The 14,165-nt window shown below is 52.5% G+C and overlaps 1 protein-coding gene across 4 annotated transcripts in view; it reads left to right on the top strand.

Moving 5' to 3' along the window:
* The first annotated feature begins 12,087 nt into the window (after positions 1–12,087).
* Positions 12,088–14,165, top strand: part of RBM19 (RNA binding motif protein 19) — a 106,742-nt gene continuing 104,664 nt past the window's right edge. For all 4 annotated transcript variants that reach the window (XM_081288512.1, XM_081288511.1, XM_081288513.1 and 1 more), the window contains exon 1: positions 12,088–12,245. In XM_081288512.1, coding sequence (XP_081144638.1) covers positions 12,210–12,245 — 36 coding nt within the window. In that variant the 5' untranslated portion in view covers positions 12,088–12,209. The remainder of the gene's footprint in view (positions 12,246–14,165) is intronic.

Genomic DNA, 14,165 nt, shown 5'->3' with positions numbered 1-14,165 from the left:
TGAACCCAGGGGTGCCCTACCGTGGAGCTGCACCCCCAGCCTTTTTTACATTTTATTTTGCGACAGGGTCTCGCTAAGTTGCCGAGGCTGCTCCTGCCTCAGCCTCCCAGGCCACTGGGATTACAGGCATGCACCACCACAACCAGAAGTACAGACAAGGGTCCCTACCCTGACTTTAGCCCTGAATGAAGTGTGCACACTGGCTTCCTGGGGCCCACAGCTGAGAGCTCTACACCTGGTGGCTGAGAATCGTGACAGTCCTTACTGAGCACTTGTGCATACTCGGGTGCATACTTGTGCATACTTGGGCAAGTGCTTCAAGGTAATTATCCCATCTCTTCCCACCATAGATGCTTGAACATTGAAATATGCTGAAGATAACCCACTTTATTTTTCTATTTCCCCCAGTCAAACATTACACAAAACATTCCAAGCCTTTGGAATAGAAGAGCAAAGAAAAAAGAAAGCCCAATTCATAGATATCCTGGTTTCTCTTCTGTCACTCTCTGTCTTGAAACCGTCATGTAAACACCAATCCTGGTAGTCAGCAGTCTGTCGGCCAGCAGGCCGGAGCAATACCCCCAAAACCAACTTTAACACAATCAGAGGGACCCTCCCCATAAAGATCTGGTCTCCGTGCCGCGACGGCTGAGTCTCCCCTCTGCCTGCCCATGCCTTCATCACACAGTAACCACCCACCGCCCTGATCTATCCACATTTGCTGAATGCTGAACAGACCCAGCTCCCCTGGTTGCCATCTCTGTGCCCTCAAACGGGTGGCTTGGCTTAAAGGGCAGTGCCCGTGAGCTCCCCGTGTGACCATTCCAGACAGCACTTGCTTGTCACTTGTGTGGGTGTTGGGGGTTATGGCTCGTGGTCAGCAGGGCTGTTCTCTCAGCATGGACAGATGCGGGAGAGGCGTTGGGGCATCTGGAGGCGCCCCCTGAGTGGCCCACGGCCCTGCCTCCACGCTCCCAAGCTGTGGCCTCCCCCCTCCCTCCCTCCACCATGGCCCCTGAGAGCATGAGACCAGGGAGGGGCTGATCAATCACAGGACTTTAAAGGACTGCTGGCGTTTGGACACGGTGTCCTCCAGTGTTTCTCTTAGCTACATGGTAACACCCGTTTGTTTAGAACTCACAGCAAATACATCTTGGAGAGGACTTTGATCCCTGGCAGCTGTGTACTTGTGAGTGAGGCCGAGTCCCAGGGCAGAGAGGACCTGGGAAGGAGGTGGGCTGGGCCAGTCTCTCTCATGCCCTCTGGGCTTGGCACCTCACCCCAGGCCTTACTCCAGCATGCCATGCTTGGAGACCAAAGTGAAAGCAATAGCCCAAGCTCCAATGTCAGAGGGTCCTGGTTCAAGTCCCGGCTCCGCCACTTTCCAGCTGCATGACCTTGGGCAAGTCACTCAACCTCTCTGGGCATCACTTTCTTCATCTGTAAAATAGACATGATCATAGTTCTTGAAGTCAGTAGCTTGCACGGGAATAAATGGGATCATGCACTTGAAGAGCCTGGGGTAAGGCAGGAACCTAACAAATCTTTGAATGACAAGACCTTTGGCTGTGCTTACTGGAAAGGCAGAGTATCCCTGTAACTGAAGTGTTACAGAAGGCAGCCCTACGGGCTAGCCCCATGACCCCCTGTGAGTTACTCCCCTCTCTGAGTCTCGGTCTCCTCATCCACAAAAGGGAAATGATAAATCTCTCCCTAAATGAGCTGAGGCAATACTTTAAAGTGCTTAGAACATACCTCAGCACATGGCGCCCTCTGTAGACATACCACCTCCCTTGCTAGTGTGATCAGCAGCAGCAGCTACTGCTGTGTGACCACAGGTATTACCTCTCTGAACAGCTTCTTATCAGAAAAGGGTAGTCATAAAAATAACAAAGAAGAAAAAGTGTAAGCTTTCCTGCCTGGTAGAGTTGAGAAGGTCATGAAGTAAGATCACAGGGGGCGTGGGGGGGGGGGGGACGACAGCTACACATTGGGGTCATCCAAGGACAGATGGTGCCACCTTTGCCTCAGTTTCCCACCTGGCACCTCAGATGCTTTCTCCCACCTAGTAATTCTGACACGTGGCCCTGAAGGTTGTGGGTAGACAAAGACCCCTTTTCCTGCTGGCCTCCTCCACTGTGTCCACTTTTTCTGGAGTAGCCAATGGCAACCTCCTCCATAACCACAACGACCTGCACAGCCTCCTCCTTCAGGTCCTGGTGTGTAAGGGCAGGGGCGGGGGGCGGGAGGGCGGAGGGAAGCCATCCCTGCCTGGAGAACTACATTTCCCAGCATGCCTTGCATCTAGAGGGTCATGTGGCTGAGTCCTGGCCAATGGTAAGCAGGTATACCTTGATGGGATCCTAAAGATGCCTCTGTGGCTGTCTGACCAGCAGCAAGGGCACCTGCTCCTCCTCCTTGCCTCCTCCTTCCCATCTGCAATGTGGAGACATTGGCTGGAGCAGCACAGAGTGTCCTCCATCTTGAACCACCCTGTGTCTCTCCCCCCTCTTATGAGGACACCATTCCTACTGGATCAGGACTTATGTCCTCATTTCACCTTAATTACCTCCATAGAGTCCCTAATACCCCTGCACTGGGGGCCACTAGGAATGCAGTGGGGACACAGTTCAGTCCCTGCTGTCCCCTCTCAGGTAGACAGTTGGACCCGTACCTCCACAGCATGGCTGCCATGTTGGTGGCATGCTCCTGTGGCCAGAGAGAAGCCAGGGAGGCTGTGCACAGAGGCTGCCCCCCCACACACACAAGCAGGGCCTGGCTGGAGGGGGAGGGAGAGGGGTTGTCTGCGTCCCCTCCCCCTCTGTATGGAATGGAACATGCCTCAAGTTCACAGAAACTTAAATCCCACAGCTTAACCAAGAAAAAAAGAAATGATGCTTATGAATGCCCCCCCAAAAGAACAGCACATAGGGACATTGAGCGGGAAGGGAATCTGCTGAACCCCAAGGTGGTGGGATGCTGGTGCTCCTGGGGCCAGGCCGCCCACCCCCCCTTCACTTTGCTCCTCACACTTGCTCCCAGGAGGCCAGCTCCTGCCCAGGGAGCCCAAAGAAACCACGTGGAGAAGTCATCAGGACATCAGGACACCTGACCAAGGACATCTGCTCTTGTGACCCCGGGACCACCTCTGCCCAAGTGCGTCTGTGAGCATACAAATGGATGCTTGAGCCAGGGTCACCATCGGGATCCAGACTGTCCCCTGAGGCTCCTGTGGTCACCAATGTGGCAGTGTTCAGAGGTGGGACTGTGGGTGTGACTGGATCACCAGGGCTAGGACTGGGTGGGTCCCTGGGGACATGGCCTTGGGGCTGAATCTTGTCTCTTGCCCCTTTCTTTCACTCTCTGCTCTGGGCTGCCTAGGGGTAAGCAGCCTTCCTCCCCCTCGCCCTTCCTCCATGATGCTCTGCTTCTCTGCAGTCGGGAAGCAATGGAGCCAGGGCCGAATGTGGAACTGAAACCTTGAAACCATGAGACAAAATCCACCTTTCCTCCTCTAAGTGGCTTTTCTCAGGTATCTTGTCACAGCATCAGAAAGCTGACTGATGCCATGGCTTTGGGGATAATTCCTCACACAGCCTTTGTAACTAGAACCACAGGGCATTCTCTCTTTAGAGCTGCTATAAAGAAAGTACCACAATCTAGGGGACTTAACAATGGAAATGTATTCTCCCACGGTTCTGGGGGCCTGAAGTCCAAAACCAAGGAGTCAGCAGAGCTGTGCTCCCTCTGAAGTCTCTGGGGAGGATCTGTTCTGTGTCTTTCTTCATTTCCTCAGTTGCTGGTGGTCCTTGACCCTCCTCACCAAGGGCATGAATGCATGGCTCCACTCCATGCCCCTGCTGCCACAAGGTGTCCCCCCAGCGTCTCTTATAAGAACAGCAGCCATATTGGATTAGAAGCCACTTCATCCAATACCAACCTATCTGAATTTGACTACATCTGCAAAGACCCTATCTCTCAATCAGGACAAATCCACAGATACTGTGAGTCAGGACTGCCAGGTCTCTCTGGGGAGAACAGAGTTCAACCCCCCTACACAAATAGTCAAGGTAGGTAGTACATTTTGTGGGTGATCAAACCAAGGCTCAGAGAGGTGGAGTGACACCAAAGAGAGTTGGGGACGGAGAGAGCAGCACCCCTTCCCCTTCCGTTGCCCACCATCCCTCCTGACATCTTCTCCATCTGGCACAGCACCCAGTAGATGCCAGAGTGGCTCCATCCTCTGGCGTCCATGGGCACAACCAAAAGGAGACCTCCACATGGGGTCACAGGACGGGAAGCCCCTTGGTTGGGATGTTTGTTGCATGTCTCCCCTGCAGGGCCACCTCAGGATGGTGGCATTCCTGAGGGTCCCAGCTGCCCCAGATAGTGCTCTGTACATTCCCCCTCTGGGCTCAGGGCCCAGGCCCTCCCCTCCCCACCTCAGCATTAGAGATGGCCACTGCACTTCCCTGGGACCGTCCCTGGGCCCTGGGCGCTCTCAGTTTTACAGGTCATAGGGCTACACTTCCTCTGAAGGCCTCAGGAGGGACCATCCTTTGCGTCTTCCCATTTCGGGGGGCTCCCGCCATCCCTAGGGCTGTGGCCACACCACCCCATCCCCCACTCCTCTGTGTGGGCCAATCCCAGGGCCCACCTGGGAGATCCAGGACGATCCCAACTCAGGACCCTTGGCTTCTTGACACCACAATTTTTAGGGTGTGGACAGCCTATGGGGGCCACTTCTCGGGCTCCCCCGTTGCAGGGCCTTGGCTTTCCCTTAGGCTGCCTGCACCTCTGGGGGCCATCTCTCCAGCCAAGTCTCTGAAGAGCCTCAGGGGCTGCTTCCCTGCCTGGGACCCTGCCCAACACCTCCCCTGCCCCCCTCCCCACCTGACCTCCCTCTGGAGACCCCTGCACTCAGCCGCCTTTGGCTTCTGCAACTTACAGGTTCAAATCTATGTGTGGACGCAGAAATGTTGACCAACTCTATAGCCTGGCGCTGCGTTGAGCTGGGTCCTTCTGGTGAGAAAGCAGGGTTCTGTCTCCCTGCAGCGGCAAAATCCGGAATAAACCTCACCACTGTGCACCTGGCCAGGTTGGGAAGGAGGCTCAGCCTCAGGGAGCCTCCCTGTTCTGCGCCCCAGCTTATCTGTGGTCCTCTCTTGCCACCTGCTGGCCAAGGTGTAGAACTGCGGGCAATTTTCTAGCACATGCTAAGGTGGTCTGAGCCCAGATGCCTCCTGGTCACTAAGCAGCAGGGAACTTGAGTTGGGGAAGTGGAAACCAAAACCTAAAGCAAGCAAAGAGGCATCGAGCTGGCCCAGTCCATGGCAGGTAGGATTCAGGCTCCAAACCCTCCTACTCCCAGCTTCATGAGCTCAGGGAAGTCATTTCATCTCTCTGCTGAGTGTCTTCATCTGTAATAATTGTCCGTATATCACTGGGTTGTTTTGAGGGTTTTTTGTGACCCAACAAAATATGACTTTGTGGTTGCTGTTATGGGTACTGTACTGGATGGTACGAATATATCATCTCTAATCCTCGCCACCACCCCGAAATTGGGTGTCAGTGGTTCTGCTTTATAAATGAGGCAAGAAGTTCAGAGAAGGTGACTGACTTACCCAAGGTCCCACAGCATGAAATGTCAGCATTGGAATTTGAACCCAGATCTCCCCACTTCCTGTGTCTACCCACATCCTTTCCAGGGCTCTCTATCCCTGAAGATCTCAGGATTAGCTAGTTCACATCACGGTGTTCCAGGGTTCATCTCGGCCAGCACAAGGGGAGAGGACAGGCGAGTAGATGGTGGCACTATTTTTCTTAAAGAAAAGCCAGGGGGCAGGAGGGCACATCTAGGAACAGACCTTAGATGTGACCTTGACGTCACAGCCGCCTTCTCTTCTAACATGGTGCCCACGATGGCAAAGCGCTTGTCCCCCAGGGAATGTGTTCAGTGACAACCTTAAGGGTGTGTCTTAACTTCAGTCTCATCCACTAGATAGGACCCCACGGAGGCAGGGCCTTGCCTGTCTGATCGCCACCTCGTGCTCAGTGGCCGGCCGTGGCTGCACAGGACAGGTTCTCACAGTCACCCAATGAATGAGCAGATTCGCTCACGTGTGAAGGTGGTGATGGTCGTAAGGGGACGTGTTCCACCAACGGCTGCTCTGTGGTCTGAGGACCTGGGGCTCAAATAACTTGAGAGGAAGCTGCTGCCCGTGGGCGGGATCTGTGGAGTAGGTGGAGGGCAGCGGGCAGTGGCTGCACCTCGAGGCTACAGTCAAGAAATGGACTCACCACAGGCAGCCAGGGTCACAGACGCACGGGGATTTGCAGCCTCCAGAGCCCAGGACAAGACGCAACCAGCTCATCTTCTTCGAATGAGTTTGGCTTAGCCAGACGCAGCGGTGCACACCCGCAATCCCTGCAGCTCGGGAGGCTGAGGCAGGAGGATCACAGGTTCAAAGAAAGCCTCAGCAATTTAGCAAGGCTTTAAGCATCCTGATAAGAACCTGTTTCTCAAAATTTAAAAAATAAATAAAATGAAAAGGGCCAGGGATGTGGTTCAGTGGTGGAGCACTGCTGGGATCAGTCCCTGGTACCACAAAGTGAGAGAGAGAGAATGAGTTGGGCCTTTCCCCAGCCCCACCCTGTGTGATGGACGGTCTGTGGTTTCTGCAGTTCCTGGTGGACATTCATGGTTTCCTGCCACGATCAGGAGGGACCCCCCATCTCCATGGTTCAGCCCTGGCTGCGCCTATGGGGAGGTCAAGGCTCAGCTGCCTCCTGATCACACGAGTGTAGCCGAGACGGGTCACACCTGGTCTCCTGTGTGATTTCCCTGGCCACCTGGGAAGTTGTTGACCTAAGAGAGCCCAGGCTGACACCCCTTAAAGTCATGCAGTTTGTCCTTGGGGACAAGATGACATCACAGCCAAAGACTCATCAGCCAACCAGTCAGTAAACAAGCTAAGGCGAGGTGTAGAGCCCACCCCCAGGGCCACGCAGAGCGCTCCTGGGGTCCGTCCACGTCTAGGCCCACAGACCGCCTGCGCCCCTCCTTCCCTGCGTTTAAAATATCTTCTAAAACGTCGTGCAAACTCTGCCTTTGAGTAGGTTTTAGATTGACAAGGAAAGTCGTGGGAACGGTGCGGACAGTTCCGGCACACCACCCCCGTGCAGTGTCCTTAGCTCTGTCTGGTTCTTAGTCACAGTCAACCAGCGTGGACGCATCGTCGGTCACTAAGGTCTGGCATCATTCAGATTTCCTTGGCTTTTACCCCGCATCCTTTCTCTGTCCCAGGATCCCACATTACGCCGAGTCCCTGGGTCTCCGTGGGCTCCTCCTGGCTGGGACGGGTTCGCAGTTGTCCCTCGTTGTTCACGACCCTGACAGCTCTGGGGAGTGCTGGTAGGTTTTCTGGAGTGTCCCTCACGGTGCCGTTGGTGTTCTCATGGGTGGACCTGATGATGATCTTGGGCAAGATGTCACAGAGGCTCAGATGCCATTGATGTGATGTCAAACCAGGGCCACGTGCGGTCACTGTGCCTGGTCACGGTTGACATTTACCTTGACCACTTGGTCTGAAAGGTGGGAGCAGACCCATTCTGGGGCCCCCAGAGGGAGGCAGCCTGCCCACCCCCTGACTCGGACGCCCTTCCCCCGAAAACTGAAGACTGTGACGAGTGCGGTTCTTAGCCACTAAACCTGCAGCACCCCAGGGTCACCCACAGGGTGCCAGGACCAGGTTAGGACGGTGGGGACAGGGGGAGAAGGGGTGGGTGACCGAACTGGCCAGTGGAGTAGACAGGCTGAGGACGCGGGAGGGGTCTCGGGACAGTCCCAGGTTTCTGGGGGATGTTGATCCATTCGTTTGGCCTGAGACCCACCAACCTGTGCAGGACGCCAAGAGTCCAGGCCCAGGAGCATCTCTCCCCCATGGGCCTTTCCCTGGTGGGACGTAGTTCCCTTGGGGACCAGCCCCAACTTCTCACAGCCTGGAGGTCACCCCGTGGTGGCAGGAGCTGGCCAGACCTCCCTGGTTGACTCAGTCCCTAGGCACAGTCCTGGTGGGGTCCAGGGACCCCCGGATTGTACTTGCAGGGACAGAACAGGAGTCAGGAGACCAGGAGGGCTAATAATAACGTCCAATAACGCGTGCACTTATGAAGAGTCCAGGAACACGGAGCCTCTGAACGGCCCTCTCCTCCCCACATGTGGTGGCCACATTTCCCCGGCAGGCCTGGGGACCTGGAGATCCGTAAAGAGCATTCCATTTTCTTTTAATACCTTTAAAACACCTTCTGATTTGCGAATGTCTTTGGGGAAGGCTATATTTAGTCGTAGGTTTTAATAAAGGCCATTCATGAGGATATAAAAAAACTTAGGAAGCCAGCCAGGGCCGGTGGGCAGCCCCCATCTGACCTCTCATCCAAGGCTCATGCCTCGGAGCCACCCCCAAAAGGCATCCTGACAGGGCCACAGGCACAGAACCCCCCCACCCCCCACCCCCCACCATGGTCATTTAATTAAAGACATCAATAAATAGAAATAGATGTTGAATAAATGAAGGATCTCGAAACAAGGACCCCCCAAGTCATTTCCAGGGTGGAGGGTATGTTTTTAAATTTTTTTAAAAAAATTTTTAATTGACTCATGATAATTGTGCTTTTTGAGGGGGTCACCATCAGATAACTGGCTTAGGTACCACCTCAGACATTTACCATTTCTTGGTGTTGGGAACATGTAAAATCCTCTCTCTCTCTGGCTGTTTTGAAGTAGATACTTGTTGTCTAGCATGGGTTGTGGAGGGTGCGTTGCTATGTGTGTGAGTTTTAACTGAACAGACATCCATGGAGGTCAGAGGCAGGGTGAGGTCTGGCCTTCCCCAACCCTAATCCCCAGACTGATGATGTCACCTTATTTGGAAAAACAGCTTTACAGATGTAATTGAGGGTTTATTTTATTTTATTTTTGGTACCAGGGATTGAACTCAGGGTCACTTGACCACTGAGCCCCATCCCCAGCCCTATTCTATATTTTATTTAGAGACAGGGTCTCACTGAGTTGCTCAGGGCCTCGCTTTGGTTGAGGCTGACTTTGAACTCAAAAATCCTCCTGCCTCAGCCTCCCAAGCCACTGGGATGACAGGCATGAGCCACTGCATCCAGACTAATTGAGGGTCTTGAGATGAGATCATCCTGGATTTAAAGCATCCTCAGCCCAGTGGCAGGTGTATCATCAGAGGTGAGGAGGGACGTAGGGTGGACTCAGACATCAGAGAGGAGGGGCCATAAAATGACAGACATGGGGCCTGGAGCCATGCAGTCACAAGCCAAGGAGCCCTGGGGTCCCAGAGGCTGGAAGAGGCGAGGGGAGGGCCCTCCCCTAGAGCCTTCAGACAGCATGGCTATGCTCACAGCTTCATTTTGGGATTCCTGGACTCTAGAACTGCCAGAAAACAATTTCTGTTATTTTAAGTTTCCCAGTTTCAGGTAATTTGTTACAGTCGCTCCAGGAAACCAGTGGGCCCCGCAGTCCTTTCACTTAAAGACACAGAGACGGTGTGGCTGCCACATGGCTGTGCGTGCTGTCTTTGGGGGCTTGGAGTGAAAAAAAAATAACAAAAGGTTTCTTAGTATGAAGGGTGTGTCCCTCCAGCCACACAGGGCTGGTCCCCTCCCAAATTCATAGGGCAGAGTCCCACCTTCTAGAACCCCTCGTGGCAACTCCATTTGGAGACTGGATACTCAGGTTAAAATATGCTCATTAGGACTGCGCTAGCCACCATGGTGACGTGGCCACCATCCTGATGGGACTTCTGTGAGCACAAGATGAGGCTGAGATGGGGCGATGAACCCACCACCCAGGCCACACCAAAGGTCACCCAGAGAGGAGGGGAGGGGAGGGGCAGATGGGCCCTCACGGGTCGAAGAAGGAACCGACCTCCCGACCTCAACCCACAGAGGACTGTTCCTAAATGCACGTTGGCCCTAGCTCACAGGAACGGGGGGAACGGGGGGGACTGCACCCCATGCTCCTCTGTCCACCCAAGTGACAGTACTTGTCACACACTAGTTAGCACTTGGCTTCAAGGCCATCCTGGGTGCTGCTCACTCTCTAGTGGTCAGTCTCCCGAGAACTGACCTGCTCCTCCACCCTGCTCTGCACCCACGAGCTACCTGTGTGCGCCTGGTGCTCCGACCATGTCTCTGGTCTCTGGCTGGCTCAGCCTATGGGAGGCCGCAACAGGAAACAGGAAGTAGGAGGGAAACAGGATGGGGAGGGGACTCCCATACCCTTCTGGGACTCCCATACCTCTGCTTCTGTCTTTGCACGACTGACTTCTTGTGTCTCTCATAGGGACACTTGTCACTAGATCAACGTCCACTCTGATGACACAGGACCCTCTCATTTTGAGATCCTTCATCACATGGGCAAAGACTCTTCTTCCAAACAAGGTGACAGTCACAGGTGCCAGGGGCCAGGATTAAGAGGTATCTTTGGAAGAGACACCTTCTCCTGGTGCCTGCTGCAGCATTTTGCAAAGACAGATCTGTTTGGGCCCCTTGGGCACCTTGAGGTGGGAAGACCACATGGTCCCATCTGTACCCTGGAATCAGCTAAGTATGTTCCTGGTATCCATATCTGTGTGCTTATGCTACAGCAGATGCATGAGCTCTGTGCATCTGGGACTCAGGGAGGAAGAGATGGGTTCAAGGACACTACGTCTGAGCTGGTCTTGGAGAATGGGGACAGGGGTTGCTTCAGAAAGATACACAAATGGCCCAAAGTTCACAAATAGATGCTCAAGAACAGGAGCCAACAGGGACCTGCAAACCCAAACCACAGGGAGACATGGCTTTACCCCCACTAAGGTGGCCAGAATGGGAGGAGACCTAGTAAGAAGCCAGAAGAGATGGGGAAACAGGAACCTCAAATGCCACTGATAGGGAGGTCACACGGTGCAGCTGCTGTGTGGCTCCGCGATACCCCTCCGAGGAATACACCCTGAGAAACGAAGACACACTTGCACACAAACACTTGAAAGCTCATAGCGGCGTTATCCACAATAGCCACAGGTGGAAACAGCCCAGATGTCCATCAGCAGAGGACTGGGTGATGAAATGCTCTTTATCCGCCCATGAGATATTATCCAGCAGTCATCAGAGGAAAGCACCAACTCACCTTGCTCGCGGATGAACCTCGAAAGCACGATGCTAAATGAAGGAAGCCTGTCACAAACCTCTGCAGGGGGTTACACAGGATCTGCTCTACTTGGAGCGCTAGCTAAGCAGGGGATGTGGTTTTGTGTCCAGTGTTGCCCGATTCCATTTGCGTGGAATGTCCAGAGGGGGCAACTCCGGGGAGACAGAAAGTCGATCTGTGGTTGCCAGGGCCTGGAGGGAGGAGGAATTGGCCCATGACAACTAAGGGGTGCAGGTTTCCTCTGGGGGGAGGGGATACAGACATTTTAATATTGACAGTGATGGTGGTGGCTGCAAAACTTGGCAAATATACTAAAGACCATTGAGTTGTACATGTTAAGTGGGTGAATTGCAGGGAGTGTGGATTGTACCTCAATAAAGCTGTCAAAAACAATCAGAACCAAATCTCCGATTTTCTGTGTAGTAGCTTCACATCCTCAGGTCCCCCATGTCCTGCCTGCAAAATGGGACTGTTCCCAAAATGCACATTCTACCATTTTCCCTGCAGTGCTTAGTAAGGCTGTTTCTCCACCTCCCAAAGGGAGGCAGGGATCCTTAGTCTAGCCCTCATTCTCAGGGCTGTCTTAGGAATCCATGGTAAAGTACAATAAGAAAGGGACACAAAACCACATCCCCTGCTTAGCGCTCCAACTAGAGCAGATCCCGCGCCACCGCCTCCCCCCCCCCCCCCCCCTTCGCAGAGGTTGGAATCCAGCGCCCCTTGCCGACTGGGCCACTGCCTTGCGCTATCTCAGAGCTGCTTCAGAACCTGCGCCTGCGCAGAATGCAAGCACTCAGGCCCGCCTCTTAGGGGTGTGACCTCCTCCCGCAGGTCCGGCTTTGGCCATGCCCACTTCCGGGTGGGCGGGCCGAGAGCAGGGCCACGTGACTTTGTTCCGGCTTGCTCAAGATGGCAGCGCCCACAGCAGCAGCGTGAAAGTTGTCGTGGGCAGTCATTGTCCAGAGGTGCTGGAATCAGAACAGAGGAACCTGGTGCCATGTCGCGACTGATCGTGAAGAATCTCCCGAATGGGGTGAGGAGAGAGCCTGGTGTTGGGAATCTGAAAATGGGACCCTGTAAGCCCTTTATCCCCGCCTAGCGCAGAACCCAGCCGGTGGTAGGCTCCTAGCGAAATCTGCCTGATTAGTGAGTGAAGAAGCGGGTGGATGGTTGTGGTGATGTTTCCGGCTGCGGTGTACCCAAGTGGGTCGTCGTTCCTGTATCATTGTCGTTTTTCTTGGATAGAGAGCACCCACACCACCGGTGTGGCCAGGAAAGCATGCCCCAAATACCAAGCCAGCCTTTTGGATGGTGTGAGAGTGTCTTCTGAACTCCTGCCTCCATCCTCGGTGTCTCTTTCCCTAGACAGAGAATGTTAGGAGCCTTTTCGTTTTTATTGTGGTTTTTTTTTTTTTTTAGTTTTGTTTTTTCTCTTTGTCATGTGGGAGGCGTTTATGCCACACAATTTAAAAAATCAAAACTGGACTGTGGTATGTAAAATGAGAAGCAAAATCTTTTTGCTACATCCTATTCTCCTTCTCTCTGAGAGTACCCATCTTCAAGTGGTTTGTTTTTAGAAGGATTCCCCAGAGGCTTCTCTACATAGCCAGGTACTTTGCTCACCCCTATAGTTCATCACAGGAACTATCTGCTGATTTCCTCTACTATGAAAGATGAGGACTTTACATAATCGATTCTTCTAAATATTCTTGTTTTTAACTATCCTGCTCTTTACCTGAAGTGGTATACTTTTAAGATATGTATTACTGATCCATCTCTCAGCTTTTGTTGGTACCAGGGATTGAACTCATGGGCACTCGACCACTGAACCCATCGCCAGCCCTATTTTGTATTTCATTTAGAGACAGGGTCCCACTGAGTTGCTTAGCGCCTCACTGAATTGCTGATGCTAGCTTTGAACTCTGGATCCTCCTGCCTCAGCCTTCCATGCCGCTGGGATTACAAGGTGTGTGCTGGCTCCCAGCCATCCATCAGCTCTAAACAGTATCTCCTGATGCTTCACTTAGTTGGATGAGAGTTTCAGCATGGCCACCCTTCTTTTCCCTCCTAGTTTCATTTTGCATCTCAGTGTGGCTTCCTCTCCCATTGTTCATCTTTTTATTCTAATTTGTTACATGTGAAAGCAGAATGCATTACAATTCATATTACACATATAGAGCCCAATTTTTTACATCTCTGGTTGTATACAAAGTATATTCACACCATTGGTGTCTTCATACCTGTATTTTATATAATGATGTCCATCACATTCCACCATAATTTCTAAGCCCATTCCCTCTCCCTTCCCCTCCCACCCCTTTGCCCTATCTAGAGTTCATCTAATCCTCCCATGCTCCCCCTCCCTACTCCACTATGAATCAGCCAACTTATATCAGAGAAAACATTCGGCTTTTTTTTTTTTTTGGTATTGGCTAACCACTTAGCATGATATTCTCCAACTCCATCCATATTCCTGTAAATGCCATGATTTTATTCTCTTTTATTGCTGGGTAATATTCCATTGCGTATATGTAACACATTTTCTTTATCTGTTCATCTGTTGAAGGGCATCTAGGTGGGGTCTACAGTTTAGCTATTGTGAATTGTGGTGCTATAAACATTGATGTGGCTGTGTCCCTGTAGTATGATGTTTTAAGTTCTTTGGGTCTAGTGGTTCCATTCCAAGTTTTCCGGAATGTCCACACTGCTTTCCATATTGGGTGCACCAATTTGCAGTTCCACCAGCAATGTATGAGTGTGCCTTTCCCCCCCACATCCTCACCAACACTTATTGTTGTTTGTATTCTTAATAGCAGCCATTCTGACTGGAGTGAAATGAAGTCTTAGAGTAGTTTTGCTTTGCATTTCTCTAATTGCTAGAGATGTTTTCATCGTTCATCTTGCCTGATGGATGAAAGAATTAACAACAAGCATTAACAATAGTAGTGAGCCC

The sequence above is a fragment of the Spermophilus citellus genome (genome assembly GCF_964194105.1).
Source record: "Spermophilus citellus genome assembly, chromosome: 3".
Classification (NCBI taxonomy): Eukaryota; Metazoa; Chordata; class Mammalia; order Rodentia; family Sciuridae; genus Spermophilus; species Spermophilus citellus.
The sequence above is the reverse complement of the archived record's forward strand: the minus strand, read 5'-3'. Positions and strand labels throughout refer to the sequence as shown.